The sequence below is a fragment of the Tenrec ecaudatus genome, chromosome 2 (genome assembly GCF_050624435.1).
Source record: "Tenrec ecaudatus isolate mTenEca1 chromosome 2, mTenEca1.hap1, whole genome shotgun sequence".
Lineage (NCBI taxonomy): Eukaryota > Metazoa > Chordata > Mammalia > Afrosoricida > Tenrecidae > Tenrec > Tenrec ecaudatus.
The window spans coordinates 134,339,230-134,355,820 of NC_134531.1; the positions used below are offsets into that span (position 1 = coordinate 134,339,230).

Here is a 16,591-nt window from a genome sequence, read left to right on the forward strand (position 1 = left end):
CACACACGATGATGCTGAGTGCAGGAAGATCGCACGCTGGTGGATGGAAAGTTAATGTGGATCCAGTGGCGGCAGAAGCACCTCAGCGCTAGCATGGGTCTCTACGTGGCTCGTACAGCTCCAGGCTCTGGCGACATCAGTGTAGCTCCATACGTTTTGTAGACAGGAATCTCTTGCAGGGAAATAAAGCAGAGAGAGTGTACCAGCATAGGAGTTCCCAGAATCCTCAGGAGAAGGCCATGCCCACACAGAGGCCTCAATGTCGATTAACAGGCTAGACTCTGCCCCTCAGCAATTTGACAGTCACTTCTCATCAGCGAAATGGGTATTACAATAGTTCCTGCTTCGTAGGATTGCTCAACTCAAGTTTATAAAGCAATTTGCATAATCCATGACACATAAAATGCTTTAAAATCTATTAGTCACATGACAGTTGACAAACAACTTGACACTTGGGACACCACATGACATTTGCTGTAGATGAAGGCCCAGTGCAATAAATACCATGGGAAAAGGTGAAGGGGCCCTGTGCAAAGAGCTAAGAATTGTTAGATGGTACTTACCTTGTGTTACTTACCTTGTGTTTGACCTGCATGTTCACTGAGAGTATTTTCTCTGGCAAGGAAGGTGAGAAAGCTAAAGGGATGGGGTGGGCAGTGCTGGAGAAAAACAGAGGTACATAACCCAGGGAGAACCCTGTAATGATTCTCAGCACGACATATCATGGCCAGTCATTTAATGGTAGAAATATTGAACAGGCTCAGTTCTTAACTGAACATTTATATATTTGATTCTACCCAGGGATGCTGTAGAAGAACAGACTGGCAATCAACTTCCACAAAAAAAAAAAGAATAAATCAGTAATTGAATACTTTATGGAGTACAATTCTCCTTGAGCACACATGGGATCATCATGAGTTATAGTCACCTCAGTATCAATTGGCTAAAATATCATATGAGAGACTTAAACCTCCTTAATAGCAACAGTTGAAACATAAAGAACCCGAGTGGAGAGGAATAATTGAGGGTATTATTGGCAGGGATAGGTCCTCCGTGACATGAATTGACAAGGTGGCTGTATCTTTGTGCTCACGCAGAGGAACAATTGTGAGGATGGTGGGAGACCAGGCAGTGTTTCGTTCTGTTGTGCACAGTGGCTCGATGGGTCAGAACAGATTTGATGGCACCTAATGACAGCAAGAACATTTTCAGGAATTACCCCTAAGCAAAATGAATAACACAGAATTAATTTCTGTCCAATCATTTCTGACAGATGGCCTGTGAGTTGCAGAGTAAAACTATGCTCCATAGTGTTCCTGGGCTCTAATATTTTCGGTGTAAACCGACTAGTCTTTCATCTGCGAATCCACTGGGAAGGTTTGAACAACCAACTTTTGGGTTTGTAGTCAAAAGATTAACCATTCGTGCCATGTGCTCTAAACTCACTGCCATTGAATCAGTGCGGACTCACAGAAACCCTGACTCGGGGAAGTGCGCCTGTGGGTGTCCCAGGCTGTGAAGTTCTAAGAGCTGGAAGCCTTGGAGTTCTTCAGCAGAGCAGCTGGTGGTTTGAACTGCTGACCTTGTAGTTAGCAGCCCAACATGTAACCCACTAACTACACCACAACCCTCACACCACTTAGTAAATAAGGAGAGCCTATGTGCTAACTTGGGAGATACCAAAACCAAACTCATGCTATGGAGTCCATGCTGACTCATAGCGACCCCCTGTGGGTTTCAGAGACTGCAACTGTTTACTGGAGTAGAAAGCCGAGGCTCCACTTCCAACCCCGCCTTTGGTGGAACTGCCTGTGGATTTGAACTGCTGGACTTTCAGATAGCAACCCTACACATAAACCATTACATCTCCAGGGCTCGCGTAATTGGACATTGCTTGATTTGGGCAGATTGACTAGATAGTGAAGGCATGAAATAGCAGGAGGCCCATGAATAGACAGAGGTTTGTAAGAAAATTATGTGTGCAAAGTTTAGACATGCTGGATTCAAGAACGGGCTTCTAAAATATTGAACTAGAGATGTGAGGTTCTTCGAAAAAAGCCCTAAAGAAACATTTGGGATTCATGGGAAATAGATGATGGTCAAGAATGTGGAGGGACTCACAAGAAACAGATGTGTTCTTTGAGCCAGGTTACGATGGTGTAATGAAATACAGCTAACAATAGTACAAGATTATGATTTCACATGATTTCTGAGTTGAGCAAGAATTGAATGCCTTCTTTCTGCATTTCTTCGGGAATCCCTGGCAGCTTAGAGGTTACGAGTTGAGTTGTTAATCCCAAGGTCAGCGGCTCTAAAGGACCAACCAAACTCCTCTGTAGGAAAATAAGGCTTTCTCCTTCCCTAAAGAGCTACAATAATTAAACAAAAAAAAGTTACAATCTAAGAAACTTAGCAAGAGTAGTTTTTTCCCTTTTTCATAGGGTTGCTATGAGTCAGAATTGACTCGGTGGCCATAAATTTGGTTTCGATTTAATGTTTTATACGTACTGTAATGTAAAAAAGGTATCATTAAATCATTTTGATATAGGTGACCTAAAATGCTATTTTGCAGGTAGGTGGTAAAAATGTTTTCAACTAAATAAAAATATCTACCACTTAGTGGGATAGCAAATTAAAAAAATAAATTACCATAATCTGAAATTGAGTTTTATGTTGATTTTTAAAAATAATCTTTCTCCACTCTTTTAGGTGTTATTTAATTGAAGTTATGAAATGGTTTAAAAGTATACTACTTAATGCAAATCTCTTTTTCATTTTAATTGTATGCTGGATCAGCATGGGCATTAACCATGACAATGACCACCCATCCTGTGCTGATGGTCTTCATATCATGTCTGGTGAATGGATTAAAGGACAAAATCTTGGTGATGTGTCATGGTCACGGTGTAGCAAGGAAGATTTGGAAAGATTTCTCAGGTACTTGGGGTCACTTATCATTGTTGTGCGGTGAATGCTTTTGGTGTGCCTGCTTCCTCTACAGCACAAGAAAGGCAGGGTGGCAGGTCAGAAAGGGAATGGGGGGGTGGGGAAAGGAGTCCAGCCATTTGGCTTCCCAGAGGAGCCCTTCTATTGTATCATGGTGGGGATTAGCACGTATGTTTTAAATTCATCGGCCTTTGGTTGCTACACTTTCCAAACGAAAATATGGACAACATGATTTGTGAGATTGAAATACTAATATATCATTTTAAAAAGGTATTTGGTTGCCACCTTAATGTCTCTCAGGAGAAGTGCCCTCATCATTCATCATGTAACACATCTGTTATCACGGGAAGTTCTTTAGCAGAATTCCCATATTTCCCATTTATACTTTTAAGTTCTTAACCTTTTCTCAGTACTCAATGGTTACTATGATTATAATAGACCTCTATTCTCTTCTTTACCATTTTCAAAGATTGTAACACCGAGCTTCTGTCTAGTAGAAGAAAAAAGTAAAAAATACTAGTCTTAATTTTCATTTTGAAGTATTCTGTAGTATTCTCTTTTTAGTTAGCAATGAGTTGGAGAGAGAACTAGATGCTTAAAGTATCAGAAAATATAATTAAATAAGAATATATGAACACCTACCTAGATAAATTCACTGTACCGAAAGTTTTTGCTAATTCTTTCATATCATTTAATTTGGCAGCAATATTTCCTGTAAGATGTATCCTAAAACCTATAAAATATCATGTTTATTATAGTAGCATGATTCCATTCTGAAATGTGTCCAATGTATTTGTGGCATGTTTTTGTCCTGATACTCTAGAGAGCAGTTCTCAACCTGTGGGTCATGACCCCTTTGGGGGGGGGGTCAAACAACCCTTTCACAGGAATCGCCTAAGACCATCAGAAAACACATGTTTCCGATGGTCTTAGAAACTGAGACGCTGCTCCTCTATCCCTCTCCAAGCGGGTCCACCGAAATGCAGATACGCCCACATATGAGTACCTGGCGTGAAGACTGTTACACATGCTACACCATGCTTCAAGACAAAATTTCATTTATTTGTACTTAGAAATAAATATTTCACAATAAATATTTACATATTATTTTTGAATAATCACTATTATTTAATTATGTTCAATTTGTAACAATGAAAATATGCCCTGCATATCAGATATTTACATTATGATTCATAACAGTAGCAAAATGACAGTTATGAAGTAGCAAGGAGAATAACTTTATGGTTGGGGGGTCACCACCACATGAGGAGCTGTGTTAGAGGGTCGCGGCACCAGGAAGGTTGAGAACCGCTGCTCTGGAGGTTCTGTTGGGCATATTTGGAACATGACTTTGTCAGTAGCCCTTCGGCGAGTCTCGGTGATTTTTTAAGTAACACGAATAACATTGTACGGCTGTCTTCATGGGAATCAGAACTTTGTTTAAATTAGATGCCACTTCACAAGTAGTAGTTGTGTTACAAATCAATGTGAAGTTTAAAAATATCCTTACCATTAACACTCAAGAATGTTTTCATTACACTCTTTAAAATCATTTTGTAGATATATTCTTACCTTTACTCAATATTTTTGGGCAAATTACTCTCTTTTGAGTTTCTTCATTTAACAAATTCATAATATAACCCCAACTTCACAGAGATATGCAAACTTTATCAAAGTTCTTTACAGGATAAATGTTATTAAGTTGAATATTATTGTTATTTATGATTAATCTTAAGAATGATACATAAATGAGTCTCATCTATGGGATAATTTCTACACACATTTAATAAAACAGTCAACAAATGAGCATAAGAGGCAATGTGTATTTAATATTATAAAATGTTCCCTATTAATATACCAAATGATAAAAATAATCGATCATACTCAACTCACAATTCTGTACCTTTCTGCATGTTTCCAGGTCAAAGGCCAGCAGCTGCTTGTTACAGACCAATCCCCAGAGTGTGAATTCTGTACTGGTTCCCTCCAAGCTACCGGTGATGACCTACACGGTGGACGAGCAGTGTCAGATTCTCTTTGGACCACTGGCCTCCTTTTGTCAAGAAATGCGGGTAAAGTGCATGTCCAGAGGGGTGTTTTAAGGATGCATTAACATTCACTCTTTAGAAGGACTCATTGAAAGAGTATTGCTTGAGGTTATTGACTGACGACTACTTCACTTTAGAGTTTGGGGATCAAAAGTACCGCAATCCCAGAAAGAAAGTTTTTGATTTTTTTGTATGCCAAGTTTTCTGCCTATTTCCCCTTATGTACTAGAAGTGATAGAAAAAAGAAATGAGCCAGTAATTTCTATTTGGAAAATGGCATTGATGTCAGTAAAGTATTTGAATTATGCTGGTTCTTACTTTCTTATAAGATAGCTGTGAAAAAAATGTAATGCATATATTGTATGAAAATGAGCATGAGATTTAGAAAAGATGTTTTACATAAGAAAAAATAGAGATTTCATTTTCTCAATAGTTGTCCTAGATGAAAAAAGGTAAACCTATAATGATAAACTAAGCAGAATTTATAAGACAGCACTTTGGTTGCTACTGTTCAGTGCTTTGGAGTTAGTTCTAAGCCATGACAACATTATACACAAAAGAACGAACACTGCCAGGTGGTGAGCTATCCTCGCAAATATTGCTATGTTTTCGCCCATTGTTGCAGCCACTATTGGTCCGTATCCCTCAGGATCTTCCTGTCTTTTCCCAACTCTCTCTTATACCAAGCTCTTCTCTAGGGATTGGTTCCACCTGACAATATACCCAAAATACATGATACAAAGTCTCACCATTCTTATTTTCAAAAATCAGTCTGGATATACTTCTTTCAACACAGATTCATTTGTTCTCCTAGCGTTCCCGGGTATATTTAATATTCTTCCCCGAGACCATAATTCAGATATATCAATTCTTCTGTGTTCTTCCTTAGACGGCATTGAACTTTGGCATGCATGTGAGGTGATTGAAATATCATGGTTTGGGTCAAGTGTGCCTGAGTCTTGGAAATGATGTCTGCTTTTTGCACTTTTAAGCAATATCTTGCATTGGACAAAGCGTTTGTATCAGATATGCCCAATGAAATATGTTGTTTTCTTTCCCGTCTGTTGTATCCATAGATGTTGATTGTAGACCCAGCAAAATTAAATCTTGGACCACTTCACTCGTTTACCGTTTTCTTGGATGTTACTGATAGGTCCACTTGATAGGGGTTTTGTTTTCCTTATGTCGTGATACAATCCACAGTGAAGGCTGTAGCCGAGTAAGCGATTTAAGTTCTCTTTGTTCCCGGGAAGCAAAAGTCTGTCATCTGCATATGATAGATTGTTAATGAGTCTTCCTCCAATTTTCATGTCAGGGTCTTCTTCATATACGCCAGCTTCTTGTATTACTTGCTCAGCATAAAGCTTAGATGCATATGGTGAAAGGATACAATTTTGATACACTCCTTTATTCATTTGAAAAACACAAGTATTTCTTTTTTCTGTTTAAATGACTCCGTTTTGGTATGCCTCCAGGTTCGTCATGAGCGAAATTAAATGTTCCAGATTTCCCATTCCTCTCAACGTTATTTATAATTTGTTATGCTCCACCAGTGAATATCTTCATGTACTCATTGAAACACAAGTAGACATCTACCTACTTTCAACAAAGACCCATCTAACATCATTGATAATATGTATTCTCTTGTTCCATGTCCTCTTCTGAATCTGACTTAATCTGCATTGAACTTCTGGCAGTTCCCCGTCATTGTACTGCTGAAACTATTGTCAAGTTATCACCAGCACTAGTAGTCACCGAGTTGACAGTTACTTGGCGAAACCAACTGATCTCAACCTAGACAATTTTAATAATCACAATAGAATGCTCTAGTGATTAGAACACATCTAATCTGTTTGCCTTTGTCATTTTCTTGAACTTTTTCCAACTTGAACTGTCTATAGCTTTCCAAGTCATGCACATATACAACATATGAGGTGGGAACCCACCCACCCCAAAATCAATCAATTTGTTAAAGCAAGCTGACATTTTGTGATGCTGTACACAGATACAGATAAGAGATAAGAGCTCATAACACATGGAATCCAGGAATAGGAATGGGAGTAGGGATACCAGAGGGGAAGAGGGAAGGTAGGAAGAAGAGTAGAGGAAGGGGGAACCAATGGCAATGATGGACACATAACCAAATCCCCTGCCCCCAACGGGACAAACAACAGAAACCGAGGGGGAAGGGAGACAGCGGTTGATGTAAAATATGAAATAATAATCATTTATAATTTATCAAGGGGTCACAGGATGGGATGGGAGAGTGAAAGAAAAAAGAGGAGCTGATACCAAGGGCTCAAATAGAAAGTAAATGTTTAGAAACTAATGATGGCAACATATGTACAAATATGCTTGATGCCATTGATGTACGGATTGTTATAAGAGCTGTAAGAGCCCTACTAAAATGATCTTTCAATTTAATGAAAATGTTTGATATGTTTGAATGCATTGTTGAATGCCACTGGGTCAGGCCATCTTGTCAATAGCATCCCTAAAGTACTTGACTTTAGGGGCCCTGGGGGTACAGTGGTTACGTGTTGAGCTGCGTGGTCAGTAGTCTGAGACCTGCAGTTCTTCTGTCCACAGAAGAAAGATTGGTCTTTCCAGTCCCATTGTCTCAGAAACCCACAGGGGTGGCTTTTGGAACCCACAGGAGATTGCTGAGTCAGCATTGACTCAAGGGCGATGTGTTTGTGTTTGGTTTGTCTGTTTTCCCCTATTGTAGTGAGCATGATGTTCTTCTCCAAAGATCGGTATCTCCAGACATGTCCACAGTACCATAGGACGTGTCTCTAAGAAGCACCCATCCTTGTCTCTAAGAAGCCCGCTGGCTGCACTTCCCCCGAGACAGATTTGTAGGTTCTTTTGGCAGTCAATGGTATTTTCAACATTCTTTGGCAACACAATAATTCAAGTGCATAGATTCTCCTTCAGTGCCATTTCACAAGCATATGAGGGGATTGAAAAAGCCAAGGCTGTGCTCCCATCTTACTCCTCAGAACACCCTCCTTGCTTTCAACACTTTAAAGAGATCTTGTGCCGCAAATTTACCCTGTACAATGTGCTTTCTGATCTCTTGCCTGTTGCTTCCATGAACATTGGTTGTGGAGCCAAACAAACCAAACTCCTTGGTAGCTTCAATCTTTTCTCTACGTATCGCGATGTGACAATTGTTGTCAGTTGCTATATGGCATTACAATTGGTCTAATTGGTGAGGATTTTTGTTTTCTGTTCATTGAGTCGCAGTTACTACCAAAAGCTGCAATCCTTGATCTTCATCAGCAAGTGCTTCAAGCCTTCCTCACCTTCCTCAAGCTACATTATGGCATCGCTTATGGATGGTAGTTGATACGCCTTTCTCCAATCCTGATGACACATCCCTCCACAGCGAAAGTCAGCTTCTCTGGTTATTTGCTCAGCATAGCAATTGAATAAGTGTGGTAAGGGGACACAACCAGACGAGCACCTTTCTTCATTGCAAACCGTGCAGCATTTCCTTGTCCCGATGGCACAGCTGACTCGATGTATGCACAAGTTCCACATGAGCACAATGAAGCACTCTGGGATTCCCTTTCCTCTTACTGCTATCAACGGTTTGTTATGATCCGCACAGTCAAATGCCTTTGCATAGACAATGAAACTAAACATTTTTGTTTCAAAACTCCTGAATCTGGCCTGAATCAATGGCAGTTCCCTATCAATGAACAACTGCAACCATTGTTGAATGATCTGCAAAACTGTAATTGCATGCTACATAAATCTTTTTGTTTTATGATTTGGGCATTCTTTTAGGTTACCTTTCTTTAAATTAAGGATAAATATGGACTTCTTCCAGCCAGTTAACCAAGATATATAAACCCTGTAGAAGCAGTAATGGGAGTAATGATTCCAAATTTCCTGCCATAGATGAGAGCTTCCAGTGTTTCGCCAGCTTATTGAAACATTTCCCTTGGTGTGTTGCCAATTCTCAGAGGCTTGTTTCTGACTTATGTTTCCAAGACAACTTCCTTTGGTGCCACTGGTTTTTGCTCACATGCTACCTATTTAAATGGTGGGTTGTAATCTAATTTATTGTTACAGTGACCCTGTATTATTTCCATCTTAGTTTATGTTTCCTGTATCTTTCATATTTTGCCCATAGTCTTTCAAATTTGCAATTTGAAGCTTGAATTTTTTCTTTAGTTATTCCAGTTTAAGATATACTGAACACGTTCCATTTTTCAAATCTTTTTACTGGGAGCTCTTACAGACATTATAGTAATCCATGATTTAATTAGGTCGAGCATCGTTGTACACTTGCTTCTGCCATCGTATTCCAAACATATTCTTTCATCTTAAACTCTTTGATAACAGCTCCCCTTTATTCCATCCTTTCCTCACGCTACTTCCCTGAAACCCTTGTTAACACTTATTTGTTTGTTTGTTTATTTTCCAAATCTTATGCCATCCAATATATCCATTCACCTACAATTGTGTTATTCGTTCCCCTCATGTGGGGTTATACAGTCATCTTTGCTATCCGACCCCCTTTCCCCCATCTCCCACCCCTTTCTCTTACCCTCAAGGAATCATTACTCCCATTACTGCTTCTGCAGGGTTTATCTATCTTGGATTTAACGCACCAAACGATATTAATTATACAGATGAACATAGGCAGGCCTAACAAGATTGAGGAGGTAGAACTACTCAGGCCATAATAGTAAGGGGAGGAAATATTAACATACTAGAGGATAGTTATGTGTTGCATCAGTACTATACTGCATCCTGGACATGTCATCCTTCCATGTGGCCCTACTGTACGGAACTGTACAATTATCGTACAGGTGAGTTTGGGGTCTCCACTTTGCCCATGCTCCTCCACTTCAGTGTGATTGTTTGTTTTTGAACCTCTGATACCTATTCCCATCGACACTTCATGATCACACAGGCTGATGTGTTTCTTCCATGTGGGCTTTGTTGCTTCTCTGCTATATGACCACTTGTTTAACTTGAAGCCTTTAAGACCCCAGATACTATATCATTTAATAGCTGGTCACCATCTGCTTGCTTCACCACATTTGCTCATGCCCCTGCTTTGAAAAAGGTTTAAGTGGTGTTAGATAAGTGGGTCCTGGAATATGGATCCCTGAAAGAAAAGGGGGTTGAACCAATGGATAATATCAGGCCCTGCTGGCTTTTCAACAGAGGGATACTCATCTACTCTGGGTCAGTACAACAGTTAGACTTGGTCTAACAAGTATGGTCTCTCTTTCTCTCTCTCTCTTTTTTTTCTTTTGGTGTCCATCTATGCAAGATAGGCAGAGTGAGCAATGGGACGTGATGGTCCTGTGGGGGTGTGGAAGAGGAGGAGGTGGAGGGAGGGGAGCGTTGAGCCAATAATGACAGAGACAGGAGTATAGTAGGGATCTAAAACTGATGGTGAGAGTGTGTAACATTCCTGATCATGCTTGATCAATTGAAAAGGATCTGAGAGGAATGACTGAGAGGTGAATGATGGGTAAACACGATAGTGGGGCAGGATGAAAGAAAAATAGGAAAGAACAAGAAAATATAAGTTATGTAGAGTGGTATAATATAGATATGTAAGTATATACACATATAAAATAGGAATATTTGTATATTTATGTATATCTATATAAAATAAGGAAGCAGATGGACTGTGGGCCTCTACTTAAATATACCTCAGTATATGAATGTTCTTTCTTTGCATTTATCATTCTCTCAATGTTTGAGCACAGTACTTCAAGACAGATCTTTTTTATGATGAATGCAGTACTCTCTTCCTCACAATATTATTTTCTCATTCAGAATGTCCAATAGTGGTTTGTTTCAGCTCTGGAATGCCTAGACTATCTCTCATTGTGCATTCCATGTAATTTTTGACAATTTCTAATTTTCCTAGTTTCATACGTGTACATTCCGATTATTAATTGATGTTTCCTGTATTTCTTTTCATGATGAATTTTGCCTCATTAGGAAGTGAAGGGCCTGGGGTCTTCACTCCCAAAGCCTACTCCAACCACCTCATTGTGGCCCACTGTTCTTTGAGAAGGCAGCTCTTCCTCAGTCGTATTTTGTGTGTTTTCCAGCCTGAGCATCTCATATTCTGGCCCTTTCTATCAGTGTTCTGCTCTGTTCGTGCGGTCTTCAGGATATGGCAGTGTTTCAGTACTAGCCACAAAGCTTTCAGTGAATGATTCCTCAAAAGTGGAGGAGTCTCTGTAGTCTGTTCTTAGCCTGGAAGTGCTGCTGAAACTTGTTCACTTTGGGTAACCCTGCTGGTATTTAAAATTACCCATTTAATAGCTTGCAGCTAATAAAAATATACACTCCACCATAGTACAACAAGATGACAAATAACTGGTGGTCTGGGCTTTTAGACAATCCAGTATTTGGTTACAATCTTCTTTACTGGGTCACATAAAACAAATGTTTTAGAGTATATATATTTCGATTTGTGGGTGAATATTTTACATGCTAAAATAAAACTGTGTATAACATAATGAAAGGCTGTGTAGTTTACTACTATTCTATAATTTTGTATTCTGAATATATGTTAAATTATTTGTTTATAATCTAACTTAATTCTTATTATAATGTTTATCAAAGTTGTTGTCTTTGATTAAGTTTTCTATAGGAGCAAAGCCAGTCTGTCAAAGCAAAGCCACTGACACTTATATATATACATCGAGAGAGGAAATGTAACTCGCGAAAAAGCTCAAATAATTGTAAAAGCATGTGAGCCCACATTCAGGCAGATTCCAAATCTGAGGGTCAGATGGTAGCTGGGACTGTCTCCTGACTCATGTAGCTTTGAGGACAGATGAACTCAAATGAGCAGGAAGACTATAGACTGGTAGGTGCAAAGGTGAATGAATCCAACTTTGCAGGTTAGATGGCAGGCTGTAATCACTCCCAGCATACACAGGCAACATGGCAGTTCTTTTGCTACAATCCAAAGAAACAGAGGTCTATGAATCAGATGCAGGTTCCAGACCCAGCAAAAACAGAAAACTTTTCCACAGTGTCAACTTAAATAGGAAATAAACCACACCTTTAAGGAAATGTAATTGCATCAGACGTCTGACTTGAATAAGGGCTTTGCATTTCACCTTAATTTTATTTTATTATGGAGCCTTACAATAGATGGGGTGTGACTACATTGTGTCGTCAGGTCATGAAATATTACTATGTGTAAATTGCCAAAGCCGTAAGAATCCTCGCTTAGGAAAGTTAACCAAAACTTAACTATCTCATAAATAATTCATTACAGATTACAAAATTGAGGTTTGGAGAAGTTAAATAGCACATTCAAGTTTATATACATATTAAGAGGCAGAGTTAAACACCAATATTCAAAAACAAACCAAACTTACTCCCATTGAGCCAATTCTGAGTCATAATGAACCATCAAGGAAAGAGATTCACTACCCCTTTGGATTTCGGGGGCTAAAACCCTCTATAAGAGCAGAAAGCCATATCTGTTTCCCAGTAAGTGGCAAGTGGGTTTGAACCACTGACCTTGTGGTTAGGGGCACAGCAAACAAATCACTACTGTGCCAGAGTACTTTAAACACCAACATTAAACTATAAAATCATGAAAGAGTACATTGTAGCTATTATGTTTTTTCCCCAGTCTATTATCTTCTCTTTGGGAAAAATCTTAGCTCGGACACTGAATTTAAACTGAATTAATTGTACCCTCTATAGTACCTACAACATAAGAATTAAAATATTTTAATTGATTTATTTTACTGTTTACAGTTATTTGCTCTATTTATATGATTATTTCTCCCTAACACACCTGTACTGATTTTTTTCTGTTTGTAAACATATAATTTATTGTTGTTGTTGTTGTTGTTGTAATTCTTAGTTGCTATAGAGTTTCTTCTGACTTATCGAGACCCCCATAAACATAATGGAACACCACTGTGCTTCCACAATCCCCACAACTGGTTTTTCCTTTTGTTTTTTGCTTATAACTGTTCTTATGTTTGAATACATTGTGCAGACCCCGTGTCAATCAATCACATCAAGGGTCTTCCTCTCTTTCAGTGTCCTTCTACTTTACCAAGCATGATGACCTTTTCCTAGTTTCTCTAGGTAACATGTCTGAAGTACTTGAGACTAACTCTACATATCCTCACTTCTAAAGATCATTCTGGACATAATTCTTTCAAGAGAGTCTTATTTTTTGTTTTGTTTGTTCATACTATCGATATTCTTCACCAGCAACATAGTTCAAATACATCAATCCTTCTACAGTCTTCCCTATTTCTGGTCTAGCTTTTACATGCATGTGAGGAAATTGACAATATGGCTTGGGTCAAGCATACCTAAGTACTCACCTTAGTCTTTTCTCTTAACAGTTTAAAGAGGTCTTGGGAAACATATTTTCCCACTGAAACACATGATTTGATTTCTTGACTATTGATTGAGCAGTGATCATGCTCACACTCTTTTCCATGTATCATAATGCTGTCTATAATCCAGTTGTAAGACTTTCGTGTTGTGCCCTTTCACATGCAATCTATGCTGGAGACTGGAGTCTGATCTTCAACAACAAAGCCCTTACGACCCTCTTGCTTTCAGGTCATTAATTAGACTTCCTCCAACCCTGACACTGCATTGTCTTCATATGTTACAGTGTATCCGGATTATTTGCTGAATAAGCATATCAAATAAGTGTACAGCTCTTATGCATACTTTCTGTCATTTTAAACCAAGCAGTACTCTCTTTTTCTATTTGAATACTACCTCTTGGTCTATGCTCACATTCTGCATGATTATAACAAAGTCAGAGTACAGCTTGATAAGAGTGGAAAACATCAAAGAAAACTGAAAAGGCACACATATGGAAGGTGGAGGGCAATTTAGAGTGTCAAAAATGTAAGATCACATAGCAATTTTCATAAATACTTTGAAGACCTAAATGTGTTTAAATTTTGCAGTAAACAACACAGAACACATTTTAATATATAGATATAAATGGATAGTGTATGTTAAATGACCAATGTCAGTTCCGTTTAGCTCACGAATGCCAAAGATATCAATGTCTATTTGTCTCATTTCATGTGACAATTTACACTTTTCCTAGATTTATACTTGATATACTTCACATCCTGATCATTGTTGGAGAGTCATATGCCAGCAACCAATGAAGGCTTACTCTGTCAGTAGGTTGATTCTATATTGAGAAGGCAGCACTTCTCCAGTCATGTCTTCAGCAGCTTCCAACCTGAGGTTCTCCTCCTCTAGCACTCTATCAGACAATATTCTTCTAGAAATCACCAGGTTTCCAGCTGCTTAATTTTTAGATGTCCCTCTTCCTTCTTCCTACCCAGGATTACTGTTGAAGCATCAAAGAAACTTGTCCACCATCGGTTACCCTGCTGGTGTCTTAGCTACCAGCATCTAAGCAACATTCAAGTCTTCACAGTAAGACAAACTAACAGATGAGTCATTGGGATTGTTATTAAATAAATAGAGAGATCAATAGATAAAAATCCTGGTGTAGAATATAAAGATATGGAAGGATATTTTTCTGAAAACTATAGATACCCCTAAGTCTGACTTCTTATATGAGGGAAGGAAATGTGATTAAAAATTGAAGAACTGCAGTAAATATAAACTTCTGCCTATCATTTTGTGCTTACCTCCCTGATACGACCACTGAAGACTAACGGGTGCATAAGCAAATGTGGTGAAGAAAGCTGATGGTGCCCGGCTATCAAAAGACATAATGTCTGGGGTCTTAAAGGCTTGAAGGTAAACAAACAGCCATCTAGCTCAAGCAAAAAAAGCCCACATGGAAGAAGCACACCAGCCAGTGCGATCACAAGGCATCAAGGGATCAGGTATCAGGCATCATCAGAACAAAAAAATCTTACCCTAGTGAATGAGCAGGGGAGTGCGGAGTGGAGACCCAAAGCCCATTTTTAGGCCACTGGACATCCCCTTACAGAAGGGTCTTGGGGAGGAGACAAGACAGTCGGTGCGATGTAGCAACGATGACGAATACAACTTTCCTCTATTTCCTAAATGCTTCCCCACCCCCTCCCACTGTCATGATCCGAATCCTACCTTACAAGTCTGACTAGACCAGAGGATGTACACCAGTACAGCTGGGAATTGGAAACACAGGGAATCCAGGGCAGATGATCCCCTCAGGACCAGTGGAGTGAGTGGTGATACTGAGAGGGCCTAGGGAGGGTAGGTTGGAAAGGGGAAACCTATTTCAAGGATCTACATGTGACCTCCTTCCTGGGGGACATACAACAGAAAAGTGGGGAAAGGGAGACGTGGGACAGAATAAGCTATGACAAAATAATAATTTATAAATTATCAAGGGTTCATGAGGGAGGGGGGGAGGGGAAAATGAGGAGCTGATGCCAGGGGCTTGGGTGGAGAGCAAAAGTTTTGAGAATGATGAGGGCAATGAATATACAAATGTGCTTTACACAACTGATATATGTATGGATTGTGATAGGAGTTGTATGAGCCCCTAATAGAATGATTTAATAAAAAAAGAACATCATGAATTGTCTGTGTATCATGTAACAATATTTTCTAGCATAATTTCACTGGGGATGATTTTAAAGAAACGTGGAAAAGTCCACTGTACTTTCTCTTAGATCTACCTATCTAAGTATGAGTGGTGATTTTTGTTTGCAGGACTTTCAAAACCACTAATGTTCTCACTAAACTGATGGACATGGGCATGGTTTTGTGATTGTTAGTTGCCACCGAGTCAGTTCTAACTCATAGTGACCCCGAATAAGGAGACACTAAATGGTCCTGCAACATTCTCTCAGTTATTCTTATGTTCCAGCCCTTCGTTGCCGCCACTGTGCCCATCCATCATGCCTGAGCCTTCCTCTTCTTCGCTGGCCCCGTGTTTTATCAAACGTAATGTTCTTCAGGGACTGGCCTCCCCTGACAGCTTGTCCAAAGTATGTGAGACAGTCTCTGCTTCCGTCCCTCGAAGAAGCACTCTGGCGGTACTTCCTCAGAGACAGATTTGTTTGTTCTTTTGGTCATCTATTTTATTTTCAATATCCTTGGCACACACCATAATACAGATGCATTGATGACACTTACAGAGATTGATGTACCTTAAGAGAAATTTCAGAAGATGGTATCTGGGCACTATGAAATCCCATAGGTAATAGATAGTTGATGGTAGTAGTTGTGGCCTCTAAGACAGCCTCATTGATAAATCGTGTCAATATTGGATAAGGTGCTTGCTAATTTCAAAGATCTCTTCATCCTGTGAAGGCAGTTCACTGAAGGCATTAATGAATATCAAGGCTTCCGTTGTTCAATGTTATCTAATCAGAGCCCACTCAGTCAACCTAGGGTTAAATCAGAACATTAACAGGGAGCTGCTGGAAATCTTTGCATGATTAAGAAAAGGAGTTCAGATAGATCTTGGCTGAAAGCAGAAAATAAAGATATTACTTGTGCCTTCTTGACTATATATTTGGCTCTGCGGATCACAACAAGCAGCGAATCACATTGAGAAGAATGGGAATTCCAAAACTATTCATCATGCTGTTGGAACCTATATATGGACCAAGAGGTGGTTGCGCAAA

The 16,591-nt window shown here is 39.3% G+C and overlaps 1 protein-coding gene across 1 annotated transcript in view; it reads left to right on the plus strand.

Moving 5' to 3' along the window:
• The window catches only part of ADAMTS19 (ADAM metallopeptidase with thrombospondin type 1 motif 19), a 282,005-nt gene that overhangs the window by 155,121 nt on the left and 110,293 nt on the right, over positions 1–16,591 (plus strand). Inside the window, exons 9-10 of the mRNA XM_075543100.1 lie at positions 2,797–2,937; positions 4,868–5,018. Of these exons, the coding sequence (XP_075399215.1) occupies positions 2,797–2,937; positions 4,868–5,018 (292 nt within the window). The remainder of the gene's footprint in view (positions 1–2,796; positions 2,938–4,867; positions 5,019–16,591) is intronic.